The sequence below is a fragment of the Saccoglossus kowalevskii genome, chromosome 18 (assembly GCF_978046115.1).
Source record: "Saccoglossus kowalevskii chromosome 18, keSacKowa6.1, whole genome shotgun sequence".
Taxonomy (NCBI): domain Eukaryota; kingdom Metazoa; phylum Hemichordata; class Enteropneusta; family Harrimaniidae; genus Saccoglossus; species Saccoglossus kowalevskii.
The window spans coordinates 14,268,123-14,296,096 of record NC_140658.1 but is presented as its reverse complement, the minus strand read 5'-3'; the positions used below and the strand labels follow the sequence as shown (position 1 = coordinate 14,296,096).

The 27,974-nt window shown below is 35.3% G+C and overlaps 1 protein-coding gene across 1 annotated transcript; it reads left to right on the top strand.

Annotated features, from left to right (window-relative positions):
• The first annotated feature begins 6 nt into the window (after positions 1-6).
• On the top strand, positions 7-27,272 carry LOC100372904 (transmembrane 9 superfamily member 4-like). The gene is made up of 17 exons (XM_006812509.3): positions 7-53; positions 9,229-9,489; positions 10,060-10,169; positions 11,855-11,957; positions 12,844-12,899; positions 13,292-13,419; positions 14,681-14,830; positions 15,706-15,776; positions 16,234-16,366; positions 16,832-16,913; positions 17,724-17,799; positions 20,154-20,333; positions 20,457-20,536; positions 21,265-21,328; positions 21,835-21,954; positions 22,553-22,642; positions 23,624-27,272. The coding sequence occupies exons 1-17, from the start codon at positions 42-44 to the stop codon at positions 23,771-23,773; spliced, it is 1,866 nt and encodes a 621-aa protein (XP_006812572.2). The 5' UTR covers positions 7-41; the 3' UTR covers positions 23,774-27,272.
• Positions 27,273-27,974: the final 702 nt, after the last annotated feature.

The following is a 27,974-nucleotide window of genomic DNA, read 5'->3' as shown; positions in this document are numbered from 1 at the left end:
ATTCGTTTCTACTAATTTTCTCTTCCACGTTGGAGTACAAAATGGCGGTGAAGGTAAGTAGTGCTAATTTAGGGTGGAAATTTTGACTGTTTTAGGGATAGTCGGTTATTTTTAAAGACTTCTTCCTGTTTTCTATTTAATCGACTATATAGATGTGGGATTTATTTCTGGCTGTCATATCGGTAGGGTTATTTGTCCCGGCTTTAAGCCGCCGGTTAACGTGTCATCAGCTACGTGTTTTGGCGACATGTTGCCAAGTTCCCCTCCAGTATACACCACTGAGTGTTTCACTGTAATGACACTTATTTCGTGATATGTTGACGAAATCGTGTTTGATTGTCGATCACAGCATCTACTATGAACCGCTTGGTTCTTCATTCGGCCAGTACATTCAGAGTTCCCTCCTGGCCTGCCAGTTTACCCTTATAAATTACAACCATAAAATAACAAATACGATCGAAATACACTGTGTACTGGTTTGGTTTCGTGATATACTGTATTTGCAAATAATATACGACGTGGCGGTTATTTTAATAAACCAGTGTATGCTATTTAATATCATAGGCAAATGTGTCATTTGTCTTCGTGACACGCCAAGAGCAGTATTTATAACAATGCATGTAAATCATAATTATTGTAAATATCGGATTGAGTTATTCAGGACAACGCATTTCATCAACTTGGACTACATATATTTGCACCATGCTTGTGTTCAACCTTTAGACCGATGGCCATTATACTTAGTTTTACTATGCTTACTGCAAATTTCAACCGTTTCGCTTATGGTGCGCCCAGTGCACAGTTGTTACCAGTGGGTGTGTCAGCTGGTGCAAAAGCTTTAGTTCTAATAGAGACCACTTGTAAGTTGCAAATTTATTATCATTGGGACATTTTTGTGTATTCTGTTCAGATTATTTTTATTTTGACTAATTATAACACTAAAGAAAGTGATAATTTGAAAAAAAATTATTGTTTATGACGTAGTCCCTGTCCATACTTTTCACAGATTCACATACATACAATGTAATAGCATCTCTATACCCTGATAAGAAAGTGAAAAAACAATTTAACAAAACATCTACACATAAGCAGCTAAAAGTTGAACTTAGAGTCTGTGATTTGGAACTTCCCAAATTACCAAATAAGATTTGTAAAAAAAAAACAATTCTTCATTCACTGAACACATCTGAAATACTCGATTAAGCTATTAATACTTGTGAAGACAACATTTCGCACAAAGCATTGAATTTAATTTCTAGGTGAATGAATCCAACCTGCTTACTAACATAATTGTAATTATATGACAATAACTTAAGTGTCATTGTAGTAGCTTCATTGCCTTTCCAAAAATCCAATCAATGCCATTCATAGTACTTGATTTTGTTGTAATTTGAAAACATTTGCTTTAATTAAGTACCATGGTTTATTTTATTTATTTTTTACTTGAAATTCATTTTCAGTCTTTTCAAATTAAATCAAGTGAATATATATTGATCCCACTGTGGTATAAATTTCTTTTTACAGTAACTCATGAGTCTTGAAAAATAAATAATAACATACAAAAATATTGTTTTCATTGAAAATGAGTGTTTGTACAGTATCCTTATGCTATGTTGTCATTGTGATTGGCTGTAAAGTATACATATACATGCCTTGTCTTGTGTTGAGAAACAGAGGGTGAGATTGCATTGTGATCTGTTCATACATTACAGTGGTTTACATTTACTGTAAAAGAATTAATTATTCACTTGGTTTTAATTTTGATTATTTCGCTGACTGGAAAATTTGCTAAATTATAACCCGGTGAATACGTAAATTTGAGCATAGAACACATTATCTAAATGATAAAACCGTGAATTTAAAATCCACTGAAATGCTAAATCAGTGAAATTCAAACCCAGTGAAAATTAGTCATTTCACAGTAAATCGGCATTCATACCTGCCTTCATGCCTTATTCACCTACTATTGGATCACAGTAGGAGGGCATTGTTTTAACTGTGGCACCTTGTTCATGTGTCTCATCCTGGAGTTAAACCCGACTTTTGTTAAAATTGTAGTTTTGGGTCGTTTTTGGCAAATTAAATTGGTTTATACTGATTGTGAGGAATCACAATGAAAGACTCAATAGACTTTTGGCTGAATTAATTTTATCTTTACTTGTGTTTATTCATACTAATTAAATAACATGCTAATAGAATTACTACTGTAAAACAAAAAGCCTGAGCATGTTGTCATGGAAGCAGATATTTTTATTATTTTTTTATTATGATCTTGATTGAAAAGTTGTCACAATTTAGATTAATTTTTTTGTGTAAATTTTAATAGTATGAGGAGTCAATGTATTTCTAATCTTTACAAATATTTATAGTGCCAGTCTCCATTACGTGTCATGTTTGATGTGAATCCTATGCGAAGTATGAAACTGGAACATTGTTTACTCAAAATTTGCTACTCTACAATAAATTTATATCATCTGAATGTATAAAAATATCCTGTATTTCAGCATTTGCTTATTGTTTCCATTTCAATAATTTCATCTCAAGACTCAAGAAAACAAAGTAAAAACTATATTCAGAGATTAAAACTAAGGAGTATGCAAAACAAATATTTCTTGTACATTGTATTTACCGGGTGCGCATCCTGAACCTTACTTGAAAATGTATATTCTCTACAGTGCTTAGGTACATGTATATTACTTCATGATATGCAACTTCTTTTGGGGAATGAAAAAAGACCAATCATCCCAGATCTGTCATTCTTACATTGCAAATACCATATTTGCTCTATAAGAAGCAGTTTGTTTTACATCTAACGTGCAATGATCCATTAAGGGCAGTGTTCGTTTGTGCATCAAGTGATATTTACTAAAGTACCATGTATATACCTATAGGTTAGGAACAGTACTTCACAATTGAAAGGCTGTATTCAACGCTACATTCAATAAGTTGTTGTTCTGGAGGGCTTGTCAGTTAAAAGTGACATTTCTGGTGGAACTGAAAGTATGTCCTTAAATCCACCAGTTTATTCAGTCTTGTTCGTATCCAGTCGTGCAATAATCACTAAAATAGTAAAATATGTGTTACTTACACGATGTCAGATTTGTTGTCTTTAGGCTGAATTGTTATTGTGCCTGAGTCAGTGAGCATGATCATCTTGAACTAAATACTACTGGCCGTCATAATCTGAAAAAATATCGCAGATTGCAGAAACACTAGTGTGGTCTGCTGTTGTCATTTTATATTTGATGGCAGATTATAAAGGGTATCGGTACATTGTTGAGTCACTGCAACAGTCTGTCTGGCCCAGTTGACTATTAACTGCAATCGTATAATGCATATGATGTGTACCGTAAAAACTCCAAAATTTCGACCCCTCTAAAAATTCGATCGTCTATTTATTTTCCAGGGTTTCGGTAATTTGTTTACCTCAAAATATTTGACTCCACTAAGAATTGCCAACTCATTCTTATTCGAAAATTGCGACCAGTTTTGGTTTTCCCCCAAACGAAAAAAAACAAACTATGTGAGCGTCCAAACGGGACTTTCCCCGAAGGCATGAATCCGGGTTTCTGATTGACAAAGAGATTTTTATTTTATTGGTAACGAAAGTATATTCTAAACGAAGTTTCAAATAAAAACGAACACAACACACATCTTCTACATAGAAGCAAATGATCATGGTTGCAAAATCCGGTCATGCTGCGTTTTTGAATTGTTGATTATTACTCAGTAGTGATTATAATAATGTACACAAAATAAATTTGTTGAATTGTTATGAAATACAAATAAAAGTCAACTTAGTTTCATCGTAAGCGAATGATTCCGGTCTCGTATAAACGTTTGATGCTGTAGGATATCCGCCATGTTCTCTTAGGTCAAATAGGTCAAATCGCTAATTAACCAATCAAAAAGCTGGATGATGCCAACGTGTTCAAATTACCATAGCTTATTTAAATATGTTAATGTTATTGAACGCAATGCGGAAGAGATTGGTGTTGTAGTACGATATTTTGGCTTGGATTTTGATGCGAAAACGGCATGATTTTTTTTAAATAAAAAAATTAGTTGTTTTTAAAAAATAAACTGGTCATCTGAAGAATAATTTAACATTGTTCACAGTGATAACAGCTCATTCTCGAAAGGAAGCTTACCCGCTCACGCTAGTCACGATAAAAATCATACACGTGTACTCTTGAATAGACAAACGTCAATGACTACGGTAAAACTTAGACTCTATTTTAGCCGTCAGGAATGATTGAAATGTCCGGAAAATTACGCCAAAATACACCTTAAAAGTTCCATTTTATTTTCTTAAATCCCATTTTATTTTTTAATCCAAGTGCGAATTTACGACAGAATCTGGTCCCTCAAATAAGGGACACGTGAGCTTTGATTCTAACCGGACACATTGCACTGGGTCGGGGAGATAGTTTGCTAAACTTCCATGTATCTTTTGTCCAATGGGTACCTGTACTTCGAACATTCGCAAGTTTTCCTAGGTAGTGCGAGACAGTTTTGCGGCTGATCTGCACTGGCTCGGAAGATGAATTCTGATTGGCTAAAAAAACAAAAAAACTTGTGGCGTTGAATGCACGTTCATTGTCAGTATTGTTATGCAAATTCAAACTAGCTAATCATTTACAACCTTCCGAGCCAGTGCAGATTAGCCCCAGTTTTGTCTTTTGACCTATTAGTTTTGTGCTGACCTCTTCTCCATGTCTTGATGTTTTGTTTTCCTTGTCATAACACTCACTGATTGATGACTTTGTTTTAATTTTGAGTTGTTTAGCCTACAACTCGGCCACGACCTTTGCTTTTACCGTGAAACATGGGGAAGTTTACGTCAATTGACGGACATTGCATTTTTTAAAAACTAACGAAGCACACTGTCTATCATCCCCATTTTTTTCATTTGCTGATTTCTATTCCGAAAAATTCGACCGTCCAAAAATGCACCTCAATTTTGACTCTAAAAACACGTCACATTTCCAACACCAGTTATTTAAAACCGGTCGAAATTTTGGAGTTTTTACGGTATATGTGTACCAATTGTATACGGGTCTTTGCAAGAGATTTGTACATTTGTATTATAATCAGATCAGACTGCTGACGGTTACAAATACATCCCATTCCTACTGCCATTCTCAATAGTGTGTCCAAAATTGGAGACACACATTGGTGGTAACATTTGACATGAATGGGGTTTTTCCAACAGCAGTGTGTGTCAGCTGGTAGAGTTAGAATTTTGCATAATAATAAGTTTATTACCCTGAAAAGAAGTCTGTAGTGTAATAACTGGCACACAAAGCTTAGCTCATCAGATGGGCATTATTGCATGTATGCTTTTGTAATGACACACAGGGATTTCGTTAAGAGCCGGCCGTTGGCCATATGGCCTGCTACATGCCCATATTGGCTGTCCACTTTCTACACTGGTCTCGCTGTAGCGCTTCGGCCTTTTGGCCTGTTATAGGATGATGGCCTGCTATTAAATGCATTTGTCAAACCCCTGTGTTTATTGATGTGGAAACCAACCGGTAGCTGTTCAACATGATCTCCTACTTTGAATAAATCACGGGCTAGTTTTATTTGCTTTTTGCCACTAAAGAAACAAAACAAAAAATGTATACATTTTTTACAGTAGCTATCCAGTTTTGTTCATACATTAACATTCCCTTTTTTTAAAATTTACATCACTGGGGTAGGTGAGTCTATACATGCATGTGTACTGTACTTAGAAGTGTTCTCCAATAAAAGTGAATTTCAGGCTAAAAAAATGTTATTTTGGTATAATTTTAAACAAATTTTACAACAAACATATGCAGGGTGATTTATGATAAATAAATGTTCAATGGGTTTTACTTGTTGCTTACCAAACACTAACTTACCTTGTTTTAGGGTTTGTTTTCTCAGACTGTCCAATTTGCTTGCTCTAAAAATTTTTTTACCTGGCCTGCATTTTAAAATTGGGGGGGTGGGGGGTGGGGTGTAAATGGTGAAGAAAATTTTGCAAGTCAGCAGAATTTTGCCCACCAAAATCTTGTCGTAAATGGTGAGCACAATTTGCATTGTTTTTGTTAACTTTTTGTTTTGGCCTACAATACTGTAATCAAACATGGGTAATAGTAAAATTTGCATATTGGACAATTTTAAACATCTTCACTTGCTTCTCGTGTACCATTAACAGATTTCAATGAAACTTGGTGTATAGATGCTCTGGAATAATGAGCTGACCTGATTAATTTTTGGTTGAAATTTGTACATATTAATTACCCAATTTGCAAATTAATTAGCCAGTTTTAAGCCTTTTCACTTTTTCGAGAATCATTCAACAGATTTTAATGAAACATAGTCCATATATGCTCTGAAATAATGCGCAGACCAGATTATTTTGTTGTTGCATATTAATGAGCTAATTTGCATAGTATACAGCCATTATTTGGTATATGTATGTTCTTGGATAACCCATATAAATTTTAAGTTCAAGGTTAAATTTTTGCTTACTAATTACCTAATTTGCATAAATTAATCAATTTATAGGTGCTCCAGAGTACAAATTTTAATGAAACGAGATACATATGTGCTTTTGAATAATCCACAGATCTGATTACTTCAGGATTGAAATCCCATGCATATTAATTACCTACTTACCTAATGTATCATGACTAAATATGGTCATGTGACCTCAATAATAAGCATAACTGTAATATATTAAGTACTCTTGCACATAAGGACATGCAACTGGTGCTATAATTTTCTTGTCTGACAAAATATATGACTGAAATATCAAGTCTTGTATATTCATGATTTCTATAAATATTTGTAATTGTTAAACCATAGCTTCTTATTTGCTCAAATAGAAGGATGTGTGCTCATTGTAAACATAAATGGCAAAGACCAAGTCTATGGTCAAAATAAGATGTATTTCAATGATTTTGCATGCAATTAACACAATTTTTGCTTCGTGTGTATGGTAATATGTGCTTCTAATATAGTAAATACAGTATTCCTTATTTGTACTTAATGCCTCCAATACCTCGAGCACACATAGTTCTTTTTCAGCTTTTTTGATTTCTTTTTGACATTTTTATGTATTTTTCTCTAATTTTAATTGTGAATTGGATATGGATATAATTTCCGCTGACAACAGATTTTGTGCTTAAAAGGGGTAACATAGACTTATAGAATATTTACACATTTTCCTGAAGCTTAATTTACCTTTTTGTGTTTTTTTTTTAAACAAGCTTTTTCGTCTGAATTTAATATTTTGTATAATTCAAACGTAAGTCATCATTGGTAACTGGAGGAGGGTTGCAAGTTGCATAAGCTCAGATTATCAGTCCTGACCAATCCCTAAATGAATGATTTACAAATTAATTTTATACAGAAGGCAGGATTGACTCGTTAATTGAGCATTTATGAAGACTTTTTCTCTAGGATGATCAACTTTTATGAATATTGCATCCTGGTGTATCGTAAAATTAATACCCTGTGTAATGCTAACACACTGACTGACTGGAGTGGAATGAATAATAAGGTGATGACACGCTTTATCTCTGTCAGCTGTGTTCTTCATTATTGGAGGTTGCTGCTACAATAGATTACTATAAAACCATTTCTTTTCACTGGCATTTACATTCACTATTTTGATGTTTTGAGCAGTATTACTGGGTTTTAAGTTCATGAATTAACCAGGGAAATAATGAGTTGTATTGTTATTTCACATGTTCATGTGAATTTGATTCTTAGCAGATTTCACTTGCGCGTATCAACGAAAATAGCAAATATTAAAACCAGTGAATAATAAAGTACTTGTATTACATGTGTAATAGGTGAAACCAAATCTGTGTGTTTTATACTATCTTATATCTGCAGGAGTATTCTGATAGAAGGTTAACTACTGCGTATATATACCACTGGTTCATGTACTGTAGAATACTCCATTTTCGCCGAAGGGATGATTCCGTGAAAATAAAATACAGCGAATATACTTTTTTTCCTATATTTCACGTTAAACTCATCAAAAATCAGTGAAAATAAATTCCATAAAAAAGTTTATAATCCACTGCTCAAAATGTCAAAATTGTGAAATTAAACATCCACAAAAATTAGTATTTTTAAAGTACATGTCATTTTTTTTAATTCATCGATGTTATCTATTCAATACAATTGTGAACAAGTCGAGACAATGGAGGTCTGAATTACGAATCGTCGCCATTGTTAGAACACGTAAAATTGAGGCTTTTCCTCCAAGAAGAAACATAAGTGTCACTCCAATTCCCACATGTTTCTTGATTAGAATTCCTGGTTTCTTGATAAATATATTATTTTCCATTATGCTTCACTTAATTCAACCGGATCTGAGCGCGATATGCAATCCGAGTGGGAAGTTCATGCTCGTTGGATCTTACGTGGGTGACGCCATCTTGGATCCAGGAAACTTTACAGTCTGTGAGAGACTGAAGAAATCAAATCACGGGATAAATAATAGCATCTTGGAGGAAACACATAGCGTCGCTGGCAAATCCGATAGCGTCGCGGCCCGCGGCGCTGTTTTGGTCTGGGGAGAACACTGACCCCGAGCAAAAATCTTCATTTCTTTGATATTAATTATTCAAACAAAAAACTAAACTAAGACATTGCGACAACTTATCTATGTTCTCAACATTTGAGATGGTTGATGTGTCGACAATTTTAAAAATTGCATATTTTAAACAAATTTATTTAGTAATGTATTAGTATTTAGTGCTAACCCCAGATTTTGAAAGGGACTCTCATTTTAAAAAAAAGGACTAGGTCCCATTCATTTACAATGATGCACAGAGTAAATTGTACATTCTTTTTCATTTTTGCATTATACATGCAACACAAAATTACAAATGCAGTTCCTGGTCCTGTGAATTGTCATTTACTGTAGAATACTTATTTTTAGCTGGAATAAATTTTCGCTGAAAAGGCATTTTGGGTGTTTTGTATGGAATTTATTTTCACTGATTTTTCACCAGTTGAATGTAAAATATAGGAAAAAAATGTTTATTTGCTGGATTCTATTTTCACTGAATCATTCCTTCAGCAAAAATAACGAAAACATTAATGCTTTCATTGTATTTTTGAATGTTTGTAAAATAAAGATGAGTTTGATGAACGAACATATATTTACAATCATAATTTTTTTTTTTAAATCATAATTATCATAATTATACACGATAATTATTTTTTTTTTCACAGATTCAGCTGATATTATCTTTAGTGCTTGTGGCTATCATCTACCAAAGCCATGCTTTTTATGTTCCTGGAGTAGCACCAGTAGAGTTTTTGGAAGGTGATGAAGTTGAGGTGAAAGCTGTTAAGATGACGAGTACAAAAACTCAGTTGCCATATGAATACTACTCGCTGAAATTCTGCATGTCAGGGAATGAACCTGTGTATAAAACAGAAAACCTTGGTGAAGTACTTCGAGGAGATCGAATTGTCAGCACAAATTACAAGGTAGGCCTGGTTTATTTCTCAATTATATAATGTGTCACTGACAGAGATTTTTTTTTTTTTTAAACGTTTTTGGGCCAGGCGACAGTGTCGGACATTGAATTGAATGTCACTGTTGTCTCTCCTGACTTTATCATATGAATGATTGTCCGTCGTCGTCCGTATCAATGTTTTACTTTTTTTGACTTTTTCTTGAAAACTACAAGCCTGAATGCTTTGATACTTGGTGTATATGTACCTTGGGTAGACCTCTCTTAGGTTTGTTCATTTCATGTTGATATCTTCTATTCTCTAATTTTGATGAATATTTTTGTCATTTTTGGTAAAAAGTGATATTTTCGACTTCTTGTCAAAAAAATGCTGCTTGTTTCGTTTTTGTAAGTGCAAATTGCAAATGCTAATGCTGACACATAGTGCATTTTATTATTATTCCCTGGCATTCAACTGAAAATTGTACATGCATTGATATAGTGACCTTGAAAGAAAACTTCTTACTATAATAATTTGTAATTCAAATAAATAATTTATAGAATTCGAAAGTGTCATTTGTTGTTTTTTCATTTGTTTACACAGGTTGAAATGAATCGGGATAAATCATGCACAGTGCTTTGTGAACAGGACTTGGATGGTAAAGAGTCTAAAAAAATGATGGGTCGAATAAAAGAAAACTATTACATTCACTTGTAAGTTTATTATATGGGCACCGTGACGAGATCAACTTAATGATATGTATATCAGCTGATGTATGTTTATAGGTCAGCTGATGAGATGATGAATCTATGCATGTCAGGTGATAAATCTGGTTATAGGTCAGCTGACATGGATCAGGTGATAAATCTGGTTATAGGTCAGCTGACATGGACCAGGTGATAAATCTGGTTATAGGTCAGCTGACATGGATCAGGTGATAAATCTGGTTATAGGTCAGCTGACATGGACCAGGTGATAAATCTGGTTATAGGTCAGCTGACATGGACCAGGTGATAAATCTGGTTATAGGTCAGCTGACATGGACCAGGTGATAAATCTGGATTCAGGTCAGCTGACATGGATCAGGTGATAAATCTGGTTATAGGTCAGCTGACATGGATCAGGTGATAAATCTGGTTATAGGTCAGCTGACATGGACCAGGTGATAAATCTGGTTATAGGTCAGCTGACATGGACCAGGTGATAAATCTGGATTCAGGTCAGCTGACATGGATCAGGTGATAAATCTGGTTATAGGTCAGCTGACATGGATCAGGAGATAAATCTGGTTATATGTCAGCTGACATGGACTGGGTGATAAATCTAGTTATGGGTCAGCTGACATGGACCAGGTTTTAAATCTGGTTATAGGTCAGCTGACATGGATCAGGTGATAAATCTGGGTTCAGGTCAGCTGACATGGACCAGGTGATAAATCTGGATTCAGGTCAGCTGACATGGATCAGGTGATAAATCTGGTTATAGGTCAGCTGACATGGATCAGGAGATAAATCTGGTTATATGTCAGCTGACATGGACTGGGTGATAAATCTGGTTATGGGTCAGCTGACATGGACCAGGTTTTAAATCTGGTTATAGGTCAGCTGACATGGATCAGGTGATAAATCTGGGTTCAGGTCAGCTGACATGGATCAGGTGATAAATCTGGTTATAGGTCAGCTGACATGGATCAGGTGATAAATCTGGTTATATGTCAGCTGACATGGACTGGGTGATAAATCTGGTTATGGGTCAGCTGACATGGACCAGGTTATAAATCTGGTTATAGGTCAGCTGACAAGGGTCAGGTGATAAATCTGGTTATAGGTCAGCTGACATGGATCAGGTGATAAATCTGGATTCAGGTCAGCTGACATGGATCAGGTGATAAATCTGGAGTTAGGTCAGCTGACATGGATCAGGTGATAAATCTGGTTATAGGTCAGCTGACATGGATCAGGTGATAAATCTGGATTCAGGTCAGCTGACATGGATCAGGTGATAAATCTGGTTATGGGTCAGCTGACATGGATCAGGTGATAAATCTGGATACAAGTCAGCTGACAAGGGTCAGGTGATAAATCTGGTTATAGGTCAGCTGACATGGATCAGGTGATAAATCTGGATTCAGGTCAGCTGACATGGATCAGGTGATAAATCTGGAGTTAGGTCAGCTGACATGGATCAGGTAATAAATCTGGTTATAGGTCAGCTGACATGGATCAGGTGATAAATCTGGATTCAGGTCAGCTGACATGGATCAGGTGATAAATCTGGATTCAGGTCAGCTGACATGGATCTGGTGATAAATCTGGACACAAACCCAATCTGTTGTCCATATAACACAGCATGGTGCCACCATACACATACATAACAAGTAAGCACATTTATATTCCAGACTGTCAGACAACTTACCTGCTGCCACCAAGTTTGTCATGTTAGACACCCATGAAAACCAGTATGAACATGGTTATAGGCTGGGATTTGTGCAAGATAATAAGGTAATACCATCTTTACTTTTTTGGATACACCTGTATTTAATTGTAATGAATATCTCATGGCCATAATGACACCAATGATAAATTTTTATCACATCTGAAAATGGACACTTAGGGAGAATTTTCCATGGTAACTTATTATTTCCCAAAAAATTAATAGTATTCAAATATTCTCATTATTCGTGACAACCGCAAGAACTGATCTTATAACAACATATGATTTATTTTCACTTTGTGTGGGCTGAACAAAATTTTGAGATTTTTCACATTAAAAACCAATGCCCAAAAATCACCATTTTCATAGAAGTTTGACTTGTGTTGTGTCTTGAAGTAGTTCAGTGACTATATATTTTATCTGAGTTCTGAGAACAGCATATAATAAAACCATATCGTAAAGTCTGAAGAATCTGATTAGTTGCTTTATTTAGTGGTGGCCAACTACTATAAGTATAATATAAGTTTATTACGAAGATGCCTCAAAGTATGCACGAAGACAGTACAGCGGCAGTATCGACCGACACGCAGTGTTCTGTTTGAGTGCATACTTTGAGGTATCTTCGTAATAACCTTATTATTATACATTTTTTCCTACCAAGGATACATCATGGGAATGCCGAAATCTAAAAAGTTTGGAACAGAATCAGCTAACTTCTTTGTATGGAGTCCAGTCAAACCCTGGTGGCAGCCATGTTTGTTTTTATTATTAGAGGACGCTTACGTGCGTAATCGTTCCATATTTGGAATGCGCATTCCCTTATATGGTAGGATGAAAATACCCCGTAAAATACCGCAAAATTACGGCACGCTGTAACCTATGGCGTTACGGTGACAGATATATAATAATATTTGATATTCAGAAGTATTTTAATATCTTGTTTTATTATCATAGGCGTATATTAACAACCATCTGAAGCTTGTATTCAAGTATCACAGTGCAGAAACTGAGTAAGTGCTATTTTTATATGTACCTAGTTTCATTCTAGCCCTTTCACTCAGGTTAGCCCTTTCACGACTGTGATTGTTAACATTTGTATCCTTCCACTGACCGATCAAAAGGTCATAAACCAAATGTTAGTAGTTTTTTGCTACAGTGGTCTGAATTCCAGAGTGAAATATAAAGAAGTTTTTCATTTATTCATGATTTTTGTATCTACTCCCATCAAAGAAAAAACCTAGTTTGCAGATGATATTTTTCATTGCTCATGAATATTAAATTTCTCATGATTATTAAATTTCTCATGATTATTAAATGTGATGTTTTTTTCAGTCAATCACATCAGCCCCCCCCCCCTCCCTCTCCAATGCACTTTGGGTAAGATATTTCTGATTGATTCTAGGAATATGTTCCGAATCGTTGGTTTTGAAGTTGAAACAAAAAGTATTAAAGATACAGCGTACAAAGAGAAATCAGAAACAGAATGCACAATAGCAGCTGATGGGGAGAGACAAGAAATCCTACCTGACAGTAAGTGTCAATGAGACTTAGAATTTGTTTTGTTGCTCAGTGTTTAGTCAAAGAGAACGTAACGATGTCTGTTCTGTCCTGTCCTGTCCTGTCCTGTCCTGTCACAGTATTCTTGTAGCAACAAGGAGCGGTCACCACATGAGACCCAGAAGTTACTCTTACCAGGATAAAATATCGACACCAGCGGGTTTCTAGCTTTTTGAAACAATGTAATGAGCACATCCAATGGTTAGTGTGTGCCTCAGCGTGTACCCCAACGTGTACCCCAACGTGTACCCCAACGTGTACCCCAACGTGTACCCCAACGTGTACCCCAACGTGTACCCCAACGTGTACCCCAACGTGTACCCCAACGTGTACCCCAGCGTGTACCCCAACGTGTACCCCAACGTGTACCCCAACGTGTACCCCAGCGTGTACCCCAACGTGTACCCCAACGTGTACCCCAACGTGTACCCCAACGTGTACCCCAACGTGTACCCCAACGTGTACCCCAACGTGTACCCCAACGTGTACCCCAACGTGTACCCCAACGTGTACCCCAACGTGTACCCCAACGTGTACCCCAACGTGTACCCCAACGTGTACCCCAACGTGTACCCCAACGTGTACCCCAACGTGTACCCCATCGTTTAGAATAATGAGTCTACTGGGTAGTTTATAAATACATATATTTCTGTGCATTGAATTCAACAGTATTCCAATACAAGAATACTATTTACAATTGGTTAAATCTTGTTTATAACGGTACTTGTTTGCAAAGTTAAAACTGGTTTGGTAGTATTAGTTCCCATGGCTGAAACTTTTTCATCATCAATGAAAAGCCTTATTATGCACTAACTTATATAATGCTGTTTTGTGTTCATTACTTGTCGACATGAAATGCAAATAATGGTCAAACGTGCCAAAGACCCGTTTTACAGCAAAACTTTTAATTAACAGATGTAAAAAACATCTCTCCTCACAAATCTCAATTTGGCAAGGCTTAGTTTTTCCAAGTTTTCTGGATTATGGTCATAGATTATTGAGATATAACAGAAAAGTGTTTTACAGTACATTATTACCAGCTTTGCGAAAAGTGTATGAAAATGTTGAAAAAAGATAACAAAAATTATGATTTTCTATGCAAATAACATTTGTGAAAATAATTTTAATTTGAATTATATGCAATCTAACAAATAGTTGTCAGCTTAGTGTGTTAAGTGTACTACTATCCATCTCTGAAACTAATATGTTTAGTTGTTTTAATTTAATATTTCAGAAAACCACATAGTTTTTACGTATGAAGTACAATGGTTGCCTAGTAACATTCGCTGGGCCAGTAGATGGGACACTTACCTTGCTATGAGTGATGTACAGATACATTGGTTTTCTATCATCAACTCTGTGGTGGTTGTATTCTTTCTCGCAGGTCAGTCCAATAGAAAGGTTGATTTATTCTTACTTTACACTTATTCTGTGAATTACGCAGTCAGTCAGTGAGCAAGGTTACTTGCAACTTTGCAAAACAAATTGGATCGTTCCATTATTAGACTGGATCGTTCCATTATTAGACTGGATCGTTCCATTATTTGACTGGATCGTTCCATTATTTGACTGGATCGTTCCATTATTTGACTGGATCGTTCCATTATTAGACTGGATCCTTCCATTATTAGACTGGATCGTTCCATTATTAGACTGGATCATTTCATTCTAGATGAGAGTGAAGTGTAGTTTACAATGTAAATAAGAAAAAATGAAGAAAATTGTTTTTAGTGATGACTGCCAGCAATTCTAGAAAGTGTTAGTTTTGCAATGTGATAGTTGTTAGTTACGAGTATATATTCTAAGGTATGTACAAAGTCAGAGTGGTCTTGATGACCACTTTGTTAAGGAGGTCAATACTGCCCAGCCTGTGTGTGCATGCTTTGCAATTGCCATGTGATTCTTAATATATATAGTCATAAAGTGCACTGAAATGCCAGTAAAAGGTATCCATTCATTCACTAACAAATGCGACTTTGGGGGAACCTTGGTTAAGATCCGCAGGTGCTTGTGTTCGACCGAGCCTGGTTGACGCCAGAATAGCGCATTAAAATTGCCATTTGATAGGGAGATGGCCACACAGCCCTGTCATGTAGTCCCAAACATGAATATGACTTCTGTGGCAAAATGCACTATGTGTCAGCACTAGCACTTGCAATTAGCACTTACAAAATAAAATCAGGTGAGACAGTGACATTCAATGTCCAGAAAAAAAATTCCATTCCTGGTTTTCATGATCAGTTTGTTTTCCTATTTAAGGTATCCTCACTATGATCATTGTGAGGACATTGAGAAGAGATATTGCAAGATACAACAAAGAAGAAGATGCAGTAAGTACCTACAATGTCAGATAATGCCCTCACCAGGAATCGATATGTAAAATAATACCTTGATGTCCTGTGAACAACCACTGGTTATTCACATGGAAATTTGGTTGTGCAAAAGCTTTGTTATATTTAATGTGACTGAGTTTGTTTCGTACAGCTGTGTTTCAAGCATTGTTGCTTTCAAGAATTCAGCAGATCATTATCAGGAACGTTTCTGGCTACCAGTTTTCAGATTTGATTGCCTCATGACAAAAGTGGTTGTCCAGGACAACTGGACAATTTAGAATCATGCTCTATACTTTCACTACACCCCATCTGTACCCGCTCAAAGTCGCTGCGAGTCTTTTTCAGACCCGAGTTGAATTTTCACTACTGCAAAATTCATGCCTTTTACAGACTCTTAAGATTTGAGATTTTCTTTCAAAATTTAAGATGTGATTGTGTTTTTTTACTTTAATAGGAAGACACCATGGAAGAGACTGGTTGGAAGTTGGTACATGGCGATGTATTCAGACCACCTCAAAAAAAGATGTTACTATCATCAGTCCTCGGCGCCGGAGTACAAATATTTTGTATGGCTCTCATCACTATTGGTAAGTTTTGTAACTTTTTGAATGCCATAATCTTTTACATTTTACATTTTTTGACAATTTGGAACCAAGTAGACACAATTCCCTACTACGCGCTTGGAAAAAAAAATATAAAAATACCAAAATTCTGATCAATACCTGTGAATGAAGTTTTGTGTCTGATTGGTCTAAATTTTCAAAACTATTATTGAAAAGTACCTAAAGATATGCAAAATTAAGGCATGAAAAATTAACGCTTAATAGGGTTAAACTTCATCACAATAAGTTAGCCATTTTGTTGAATCACAACACAAAATAATGTACATAAGTAACCCACAATTCGGTATTCCATCGTTTCGTGTAAATACAGTCACTTTTTTGTTTAGAAAAAAAAAATGTTCAATTTTATATTGCAAACTTTTGTTTAAAATCATAAAGTGATATGTTGAAACTTGATGGTAGATGTAATTTAAATTATTTAACTTTCAGTTGTGGCCATGTTTGGTATGTTATCACCTAGCAGTAGAGGTGCCTTGCTGACAGCTGGACTCTTCCTCTTTGTCTTTATGGGGTAGGTAGTATGAAGACGAGGTATTTTTATTTCTGAAAAATGCACAATGTTCCCGTCCGCCCACTGCAAGTCAAAAGGTTGACCTCATCAAATGAAGTGTGTGTTTTGTTTTGTTTTAATAACCAAAATCAAACTGGAAAATTGACAAAAGCTTAAATTTGGTGTTCCTGTAGATTTGCACCTCGCGCAAGATTCTTGAGTATCCCTCTGTATTCCCACCTGATTTTTGCAACTCTCGCAAGAGTATCCCTCTGTATTCCTACCGCATATTTCAACTCTCGCAAGAGTATCCCTCTGTATTCCTACCTCATATTTCAACTCTCGCAAGAGTATCCCTCTGTATTCCTACCTCATATTTCAACTCTCGCAAGAGTATCCCTCTGTATTCCCACCTCATATTTCAACTCTCGCAAGAGTATCCCTCTGTATTCCCACCTCATATTTCAACTCTCGCAAGAGTATCCCTCTGTATTTCCACATCATATTTATCAGTTCTGAAATATTTATTGACTTTGGCATAATTCACAACATAATTTTTTTTATTCTTTGTCAATTTCACGGATTCACTAAAATTAGCACGATTCTATCAGTGGTTTTCTGTCCACTGTCCTTGTAATGCGTGAAATTGCGTATCGAACGCCAGCTGCAAAATTAGAATGATTTAATTAGAGTTATTTTTTCATAGTTTAATGTCAAAATATTGATCTTTCAGAGAAAAATATGCCATTACAATATCCTCACTTCAAATGTGTGTAGCACATTATTTCATGGCAAGGTTTCATTAGTTTTACTATGTTCTGTCTTGTGCAGGGCATTTGCTGGTTTTTATGCAGGTAGGATGTATAAAACAATGAAAGGTACAAACTGGAAAAGATCAGCCTTCATGGTAAGTCAGTTTTCATGTAAAAACTTTTCTGAAATTTAAGATGTGTTGTCTTGACGACAGTGATATCTCAAAGAATGATAGAAATGTTATCTTGCACTGAATAACAAACATAGATGACATCACTTGCACTAAACTACAAAGATTGATGACATCACTTGCACTGAACTACAAAGATTGATGACATCACTTGCACTGAACTACAAAGATTGATGGCATCACTTGCACTGAACTATAAAGATTGATGGCATCACTTGCACTGAACTACAAAGATTGATGGCATCACTTGCACTGAACTACAAAGTTTGATGACATCACTTGCACTGAACTACAAAGATTGATGACATCACTTGCACTGAACTACAAAGATTGATGACATCACTTGCACTGAACTACAAAGATTGATGACATCACTTGCACTGAACTACAAAGATTGATGACATAGATGACATCACTAAGCTGAGTCGCAAAGATTGATGACATCACTCAAGCTGATTCACAAAGATTGATGACATCACTTAAGCTGAATCACAAAGATTGATGGCATCACTTAAGCTGAGTCACAAAGATTGATGGCATCACTAAGGCTGAGTCACAAAGATTGATGACATCACTTAAGCTGAGTCACAAAGATTGATGACATCACTTAAGCTGAATCACAAAGATTGGTGGCATCACTTGAGCTGAATCACAAAGATTGGTGGCATCACTTAAGCTGAATCACAAAGATTGATGGCATCACTTAAGCTGAGTCACAAAGATTGATGACATCACTTAAGCTGAGTCACAAAGATTGATGGCATCACTTAAGCTGAGTCACAAAGATTGATGACATCACTTAAGCTGAATCACAAAGATTGATGACATCACTTGAGCTGAATCACAAAGATTGATGACATCACTTAAGCTGAGTCACAAAGATTGATGACATCACTTAAGCTGAGTCACAAAGATTGATGACATCACTTAAGCTGAGTCACAAAGATTGGTGGCATCACTTAAGCTGAATCACAAAGATTGGTGGCATCACTTAAGCTGAGTCACAAAGATTGATGACATCACTTAAGCTGAATCACAAAGATTGATGACATCACTTAAGCTGAATCACAAAGATTGGTGGCATCACTTAAGCTGAGTCACAAAGATTGATGACATCACTTAAGCTGAATCACAAAGATTGATGACATCACTTAAGCTGAATCACAAAGATTGATGGCATCACTTAAGCTGAATCACAAAGATTGATGACATCACTTAAGCTGAGTCACAAAGATTGATGGCATCACTTAAGCTGAGTCACAAAGATTGATGACATCACTTAAGCTGAGTCACAAAGATTGATGGCATCACTTAAGCTGAGTCACAAAGATTGATGACATCACTTAAGCTGAATCACAAAGATTGATGACATCACTTGAGCTGAATCACAAAGATTGATGACATCACTTAAGCTGAGTCACAAAGATTGATGACATCACTTAAGCTGAGTCACAAAGATTGATGACATCACTTAAGCTGAGTCACAAAGATTGGTGGCATCACTTAAGCTGAATCACAAAGATTGGTGGCATCACTTAAGCTGAGTCACAAAGATTGATGACATCACTTAAGCTGAATCACAAAGATTGATGACATCACTTAAGCTGAATCACAAAGATTGGTGGCATCACTTAAGCTGAGTCACAAAGATTGATGACATCACTTAAGCTGAATCACAAAGATTGATGACATCACTTAAGCTGAATCACAAAGATTGATGGCATCACTTAAGCTGAATCACAAAGATTGATGACATCACTTAAGCTGAGTCACAAAGATTGATGGCATCACTTAAGCTGAGTCACAAAGATTGATGACATCACTTAAGCTGAGTCACAAAGATTGATGACATCACTTAAGCTGAGTCACAAAGATTGATGGCATCACTTAAGCTGAGTCACAAAGATTGGTGGCATCACTTAAGCTGAATCACAAAGATTGATGACATTACTTAAGCTGAGTCACAAAGATTGATGGCATCACTTAAGCTGAGTCACAAAGATTGATGGCATCACTTAAGCTGAGTCACAAAGATTGGTGGCATCACTTAAGCTGAATCACAAAGATTGATGACATCACTTAAGCTGAATCACAAAGATTGATGACATCACTTAAGCTGAATCACAAAGATTGATGGCATCACTTAAGCTGAGTCACAAAGATTGATGACATCACTTAAGAAGCTGAATCACAAAGATTGATGACATTAAATATGTCTTCATTAATTAAAATACTACTGACAAACATAAACTAATCTTGTTGAAGCATTCAGTGTGAAACGTTAGAACTTATTAATGTGTTGATTTTTTTTATTTCAGACTGCAACTCTGTATCCTGGCATTGTGTTTGGCGTAGGTTTCTTCTTAAACTTCTTTATCTGGGGAAAACGTTCGTCTGGCGCTGTACCATTCACCACAATGATTGCCCTCCTCTGTATGTGGTTTGGAATCTCTGTACCACTTGTCTACTTCGGTTATTTCTTTGGATTCCGAAAACAGGTGAGTTGTTGACGTGTGTAAGCAAAGCACTTGAGTTGTATGCTATTCTATTCAAAGTGTAAAATTTTAAGTTGCAGAGGTAATGTATTAACTGTAAACTTACAAACGTGCATTACATTTCAGCCATATGACCATCCTGTCAGGACTAACCAAATTCCAAGACAAGTACCAGAACAGATTTGGTACATGAACCCAATTCTCAGGTAAGCTATTATAAACATCAATTTTATACTTTGAGTACCCAGGTTAATATTTGACCCTGCTTGTGGTGTTTCATTATAGTGTCTCAGTTGTTGTCCCATATTATGTTTGGTGTTCCTTGCAATGTATTGTAAACTGCTTTAATTTTGCAACCTCTTCCAGAATTTTGTTGTATCAAATGCCATGATATCAAGAAAATTTCTAGCTTCGAAAATTAGGTGGTTTACGGTAGTACAGCGTGTGGAAAATATTATTTACACAAAATTCGAACATGCACTGCAAGATATCTTTAAAGCGCGTTGGTCGTCGTGCAGCGAGTGTTTGAATATCATGTAAATAAACAATGTATTTTACAGGCTATGAGTTCCATATTGAATAGGACACTTCACGACAACCAACGCGCTTTAAGTCTGGTTTTCGTGGACTTGTATATTCATACCTATGTGTGACTGTGTGTTCGCACTTATATTCATGACATGTTGTAGAGATAATAGTAATTTTAATTTGACAGCAATGTATTTGGTAGTTGAATGGAGCTTTTCAGGAATGTCATTTTCAGCCTTAGCCTTCAGATAAAGACTTCTTACTACTGGTGGGATTTGACCCCACTTTCTGATTAGGAGTTTTTTTGTTACTTGGTTCACCAAGAAGTGATGAGCTGCCATTTTGTTTGTTTGAAATTGCTGTATCTAAACACTGTTTTACTGTTTTTTTTTTTTATTCCCTGTAGTACATTAATGGCTGGTATCTTGCCATTTGGTGCTGTGTTCATAGAGTTGTTCTTTATTCTTACTGTGAGTATTTGAAATTTACTATATATACTAACATTTGCATATTTCTCGTATCATTAACATAGATTTGCATATTATTAGTAACATTTGCATATTTCTCGTATCATTAACATAGATTTGCATATTATTAGTAACATTTGCATATTTCTCGTATCATTAACATAGATTTGCATATTATTACTAACATTTGCATATTTCTCGTATCATTAACATAGATTTGCATATTACTAACATTTGCATATTTTTTACTTAAATTTGTCAGACCTTTTTATGCCTGTGAAACATGGCAGTGTAAACCTTTGGAGCTTGATTTTACATTCAACACACAAATCATTTTCGGTTTCTTCACTATAATTCTATCAGATTATGATCTTAAATCTTGAGTATATATCTTAGTAATTAACTACTCATATTAAAATCGATTTTATTGATAACTGCTGCAGTGGCAGCCCAGAACTGATTTTCCTGTATTGAATTGTTTTTTGCTTATTTTTTCCCCCCTCATTCAGGCTATCTGGGAGAACCAGTTCTATTATTTGTTTGGTTTCCTCTTCTTAGTATTTGTTATTTTAGTAATTTCCTGTTCACAAATTGCCATAGTGATGGTTTACTTTCAATTGTGTGGAGAGGTAAGTATTTACATTCCTTCATATAAGATTTAAGTTGGAACCGGACACAACTAAAATATGCTGTGCATAGTAACTTTTAGAGAAAGTTTTGATTTTGTTTTGAAGTGAAATGTACTGGATACTATGTGTCTATCATTCTTGTGAGCACAATGATACTCGAGTAAATTTTTAAAAAAATGTCAACAGTTTTTAAAGTAATAATGTAATTTTTATTTGTATCCATATCTGAGACTTTGAATTTTTAATTTTTTGAGTCAATACAAAGCTACATACAAGATTGTATCTGATTGGCTACCAAACATGTAACAGTCGGACCAATCAGAGAGCAGCTTGTTTTGTTTTTCTGAGGTATCAAATTTTGCCATGTGTCTATGCTTTAAATCAACTTAATTTTTCTCTGCCCAGGTGAGACTTTCAATCCCGTAAACCACTCCAAATTTTTTCTGGGTTTCTGTGCATATTCCATAAGTCATCAAATCGGGGAATTTCAAATTTTTGAAACAAAAATTGAACGGTTTATTGTATTCAGGCATTCTACCCTAAAGGAAATTTGTGATTGCCATGACAATGCATAATTTTGTCTGATCTTTTCATGTAGGACTACCATTGGTGGTGGCGCTCTTTCATAGTGTCAGGAGGATCAGCTTTCTACGTGTTTCTTTATGCTGTTTTCTATTTTGTAACAAAGGTAAGTGAAATCTCATATTTTGTTTCATTTGCCCTGTTTTATGGACAGTTGAATGCTATTGTTTTCTATGTGTATAATAAATGTTATAAAAAAAATGATGCATAGTATGCACGGAAGAAGTATGACGATTGTTTTGTTTGGAGCTTGTTGCAGTCTCGTTCTGGCTTTCTGCAAAATTTGCAGTGTACTCTTGATAACCTTACAGAGGTTTTTCTTGAAAAAAACTGCCAGAAGGAGTACTGCAATTCAGCGGTGCCACCAAGTTGGGGGGGGGGGGGGGTAGGGTTCTCCCTACCAGGGTGTGGAGTTTTTGATAAAATGGAGCATTCTATGGCTTCTTTGGGGCCACAATAACTATCAGACAGGTAACAGTTGAAGACTGGCCACATGTGTTCCCTCCTGTCAATCAGAAATTTATGGTTGCCAAAGGATCTGCTCCCCAGGGTAAGGGGGCGCATGGCCATGGCATGAGGGCGCTGCGTCCCTGTTCCCTTGTTTAAAAAAATCCCTGACCTTTTTAATATACATCTGTTTAACTCTGCTGTTAACGTATTCGACCGAGTGGGGCTGTTTATTTTACTGATTGTCCTGCGTCTATTTTTTTTGCTTTGCTTTGATACTTGTATATATATATATGTACCTTGGTCAAACCACTCAGATTTTTTCATTTTGTGCAGATATCTTCAAATCTCTGATTTTAATGAATATTTGTTGTCATTTTTGGTAAAAATTGTTATTTTCAACTGTCTATATCACCAACAGGCTGCTTGTTCCTGATTTAATGAAAGATAATGCATGAACAGTTCTGCATCCGATATAAACATGAGAAAGTGTTTGAATATGACAACAATAATCTTGAATGTGCCAATGTATGTGACCAAATAAGGGAAAATTTAAACGTTTGAACAAGCTTTCTACTTAATAGTAAATTGTGTTGTTTTCTTTTACTATTGATAAGATTGATCTCGCTATCTTTTTCAGTTGGAGATTACCGACTTCATTCCAAGTTTGTTGTATTTTGGATATACATTCCTAATGGTTTTGACCTTCTGGATTCTAACCGGCACCATCGGATTCTTCGCTGCCTATACGTTCATTAGAAAGATTTACGCCGCTGTCAAGATTGATTAGCAAAGAACACAGACTTTGATTGTAGTTTTAACCATTCGTCCAGATGTATTGATCTTGTAAATGGGTATTTTGCATGCTGGCTGGCTGATTGATTCGGAGGTATACGACTTGAAAAAGACAATATGTCTCGGATGTGTTTTTTGGCACTCTAAAACAACACACTGAAACAGTAACACATGTATTGTATTTGTATATATATATGGCAGTGTGTGCTCTTTGTCAAAAACTACTGCCCTCGGATGAGCTATATAATATGTATATAAAACAGGACCACTTAACATGACATTTTTAAGTTTAAAATTTGAAAATGTGAGCGGTATTGACTTAATTTTTAGTTTTGTCTTCACAAAGCTACAAAGAAGAGAAACAATTATCGTATACTGTGTATTACTACAGGAATTGAAATGTACAGGTCTTGTCAATTGGTGTGCAAAGACAGTCCAGTCGGTATATTTGATGCTGCCCACCCCTACACATAATGGAACAACCCACCTCCCATACAGTATATTGGTTGACAGGGCATACCCATTTACAAGTTTATACCAGATAGGCTTTTTAGATTTTTATTTTCTGGAAGTCAAGCCTTCCTAATTTAACAGCTGGACTATTTTTTTTTCTTTTTCTGAAGAACCTTTGGATTTTTGTTGAATTTGAAAAGAGTTATTTATCAGCGTATTTGAAGGGCGCCATCATGTGATCAATTTTAGTTTATCTCCATGGGTGGTGGTCTACCTAAAATAATTTGTTTTTCAACAAAAAACAAAAAATCAAAAACAAGGTTTGCTGCTTAGTGTGAGGGGCTGTTGATCATTAAAACTTTTTGCACGGGAAACAGAAGTCGTTCAATTTATGGGGCCAAAGTTAAATCCAAGAAGCGTGCAGGAAACACAGACTAAAAATGGACATAAACAGTAAACTTACATTTCACATGCATCAGTTTTAGTGATTTACAGCAGCCCCAAAGCAACCTTTGACTGACTGAGCCAGCATTAAATCGTGGCCGTATGTTGGCTTTGTGTGCAGCTATTTTAAATTCATGTTTCAAATTGCTGTCATTTCTTTTGGGGTTTGCATTGCTGCATGGGTAAACATTTAAGTGCCTTTAGTTCTGGTTAAATGCGATATAAAAGATAGAATCTAGCTTGTGATAATAGTTGCCCAGTTGTATTGGTTTTTAAAACCTACGTTTAAAAATTGGCAGACAAAATCTGAAGTCAGCGTAGTCGCTTGTTTGGTATGTGGACAAGCTGAATTCGAATTAATTGCAAACACCTTACCAACAATTAAAGTAAAGTTATCTGCAGTATTTAAAGTGCAACTTTCCTGATGTTGTACTGTCTATTTCAAACTATCGAAAAATTCTTCCACACCAAAACAATGTTACATCACTTGCACGTAAAACATTGTGCATTGCAAAATGGTCCACTGTCATTGGTCTGTTTTGTTACAGTTTACAATGCAATTCAATTTTCAATTTTCTTTCGAAGTACTATTTTAGTTTGATGTACATTTGCTAATCTAATCTGTACACCAAGAAATTAACTTCATCAGTGATGTCTGCCCTCAGTGGCATATTGTTGGGAACTTTTGTTTTGTAGTCTGTTGGTTGATTCACTCAATCTGGATAATTTGAAACATTCAAGCATTGATTTTACTTGTTGTAATATCATAGATTGAATACTAGTATATCTTATGTTGATAAATATGTAAAAATTAAGGTAATCAGAAAAATTAAGGTAATCACAACTGAAAAATTCAACCATTCTAATTCTAATCAAACATAAATTATTTAAATTAGGCCATCATTCATTAAACCGACTAAAGTGATCTTAGCAAAACAAATAGAGGTTCTTGTCTGAATAATTCTTTAATTTGTAGTTACAACCAATATTACTTGTTTCTTTGGTAATTTTTTTTTTTTTTAAATTAGGGTCTTTTGTAATTTAACTTTTCATTCTTAGAACAAGTGAAACTAATCATTGTATTTGCACTCCCAATTGTATTTTGCTCCTCTCTCCCATGTGTAATAGCCTCCTTCCCTCTGTTGAGAAGTGGTTTGTCCAATACATTTAACTTTCAAATGTAGATTTGGACAATCCTATTATTTTGAAGGGGTGTCGGCTTGTGTAAATAGGGTACTTAGAGAGGTCTGACATTTATTATGGGGGTGTTTCATTAATGTTCATTTATGTTGGGAATCAAAGAAAATTGCGAAAAAATTACGGATACCAAATTGTAACTTAATTTTATGCAAATGTGGTGGGGAACTCTTTGCTGAAGACTGTGGTGAACGAAAACTGGTCTCATTTTTATTTACTACTTATATTTCAGAATTTCATAAATTATTTGCATGTACAAAATTTGAATTATTTACTAAAAATCGCAATAAAATAATTTAATTTTTGTAGATTGACTAGAAACCATGTAGCCTATGGTTTGATTTTGACAATTTTTTTCCCCGCTGCTTTCAATCCAGCTTGTAGAAATTATCATCTCAAAGTGCCGTTTTCTTAAGTGGAATTTGTGCCAAAATCGTACACTACAAAGATAAAATTAATGCTGAATTCAAATTGCACAATTTAAAACATTTTTTTCTGATATGTGGCACTCTACGACAAAGTGCCTGTATCCAGTAATGGAGTATTTACGAATACTTTTATTGTGCGTTCATTTGTTTCTAGAAGCAGTGACGTTATTTATTACTAGCCATTTTAAAACATTTCTCGTTCCAACCAGTTTTCCTTCACTGTTGTTTTCAACTTGTAGATGAGTTAGGTCTTGTAATTACAATTGCTTTTATTTCAACTGTGTACAACTACCTACTCCACTAATGCCTAGGTACAATGCTAGTAATATCATGAGATTTTGTGATCGTAGAGAATTCCCCACCAGACTGGGATTATGGAGAATTTCTCATGCACAGCATTTAAATTGGAAATATTTTATTTCACAAGATTTTTATAACATCCCATAGTGCGTGGCAATTGCATAAATCTGAATATGCATAGATATATTCCTGGCATTAGTGGAGTATTGTAAGCAAGTGGAACTCCTCATTGATTCTATGCAGCTGTATATCGAAAACACTGCATAGAGTGAATATGAGTCAACAATCCTTTATTTGTAGCGATCGCTTGCCAGGGCGACGTTGATTGCAAAATCTGCTTTTATGAAATTGTTTATATTACGATATTCGTCTATCTATTCACGTTCGTCATATTTATGACAAAATGGTCTGATCTATAGCTTTAAACCATAGTTGGCTATTGATATGTTATGTTGATCGAAACAATTTCCTGTTTTATATTATCGCCCCTTTGAAGATGCATTTATCACATCTTGCAACAATCTCGTTTTCTGAGAACAGTGAAATTTTCGATATTCAGTGGTTGTATTCTATTACAAGACTCAACTTGTGTTGGTATGTATTTTAAAAATGGAGATGTAATTTTTTTTTTGTGGTGGACACAATTCAATAATAAAAAAAAAATAGCTTGTATATTGTAATGTTTAATTTTGTTCACGTCCCAAGTCGCTTTATATTTACACTCTTGTGGTATTTATTTTGTATACTGTAAAATACTTTATTTCAGCTGGAATTAATTCATTTTTAAATATTACAGTAGTCACACAATGAATATAATAATCATTAATTTTTGACAGATACCGGACAAAATACCTGGGCAAAAACCAGCTAAGATTTTCTGCTATCTTGCATGTCTAAATGCAGCACTTTTTTTCTGAGATAAGACATTGGTTTTTATAGAAAAATATCGGAATTACTTTGAATAAAGCTGGAAATTATGTCCCTTAAAATAATTAAACAAATTAGGCACCAATGTGTTAGTAAGATATTTACATCACTCAAGAACATTTGGTAGACTGCTTTCCCACTGCCATTTCAATCCTAAAACTAGTTTGTGTTCAAAATTAATTATGGCAATGCATATTCATATTGAAACAAACTATGTGTAATGATTTGAGGCTATGACTTTAGTTTAATTATTTGCATAATGATATTGATACATTGTATGGAACATCTTGTGAGTATTTAGATTCAGTTCCAGGCCTAGCAGTTGAGCAATAAACACCTTGGCTACAAGTGCTCCTCTTCTGTGTGTTATTCTCCCGGATTTGGTGACCAATACTCGCTTGGTTTACTCTACCTTGAGAAGTCTGTTCTCAGTTTACACTATGATAA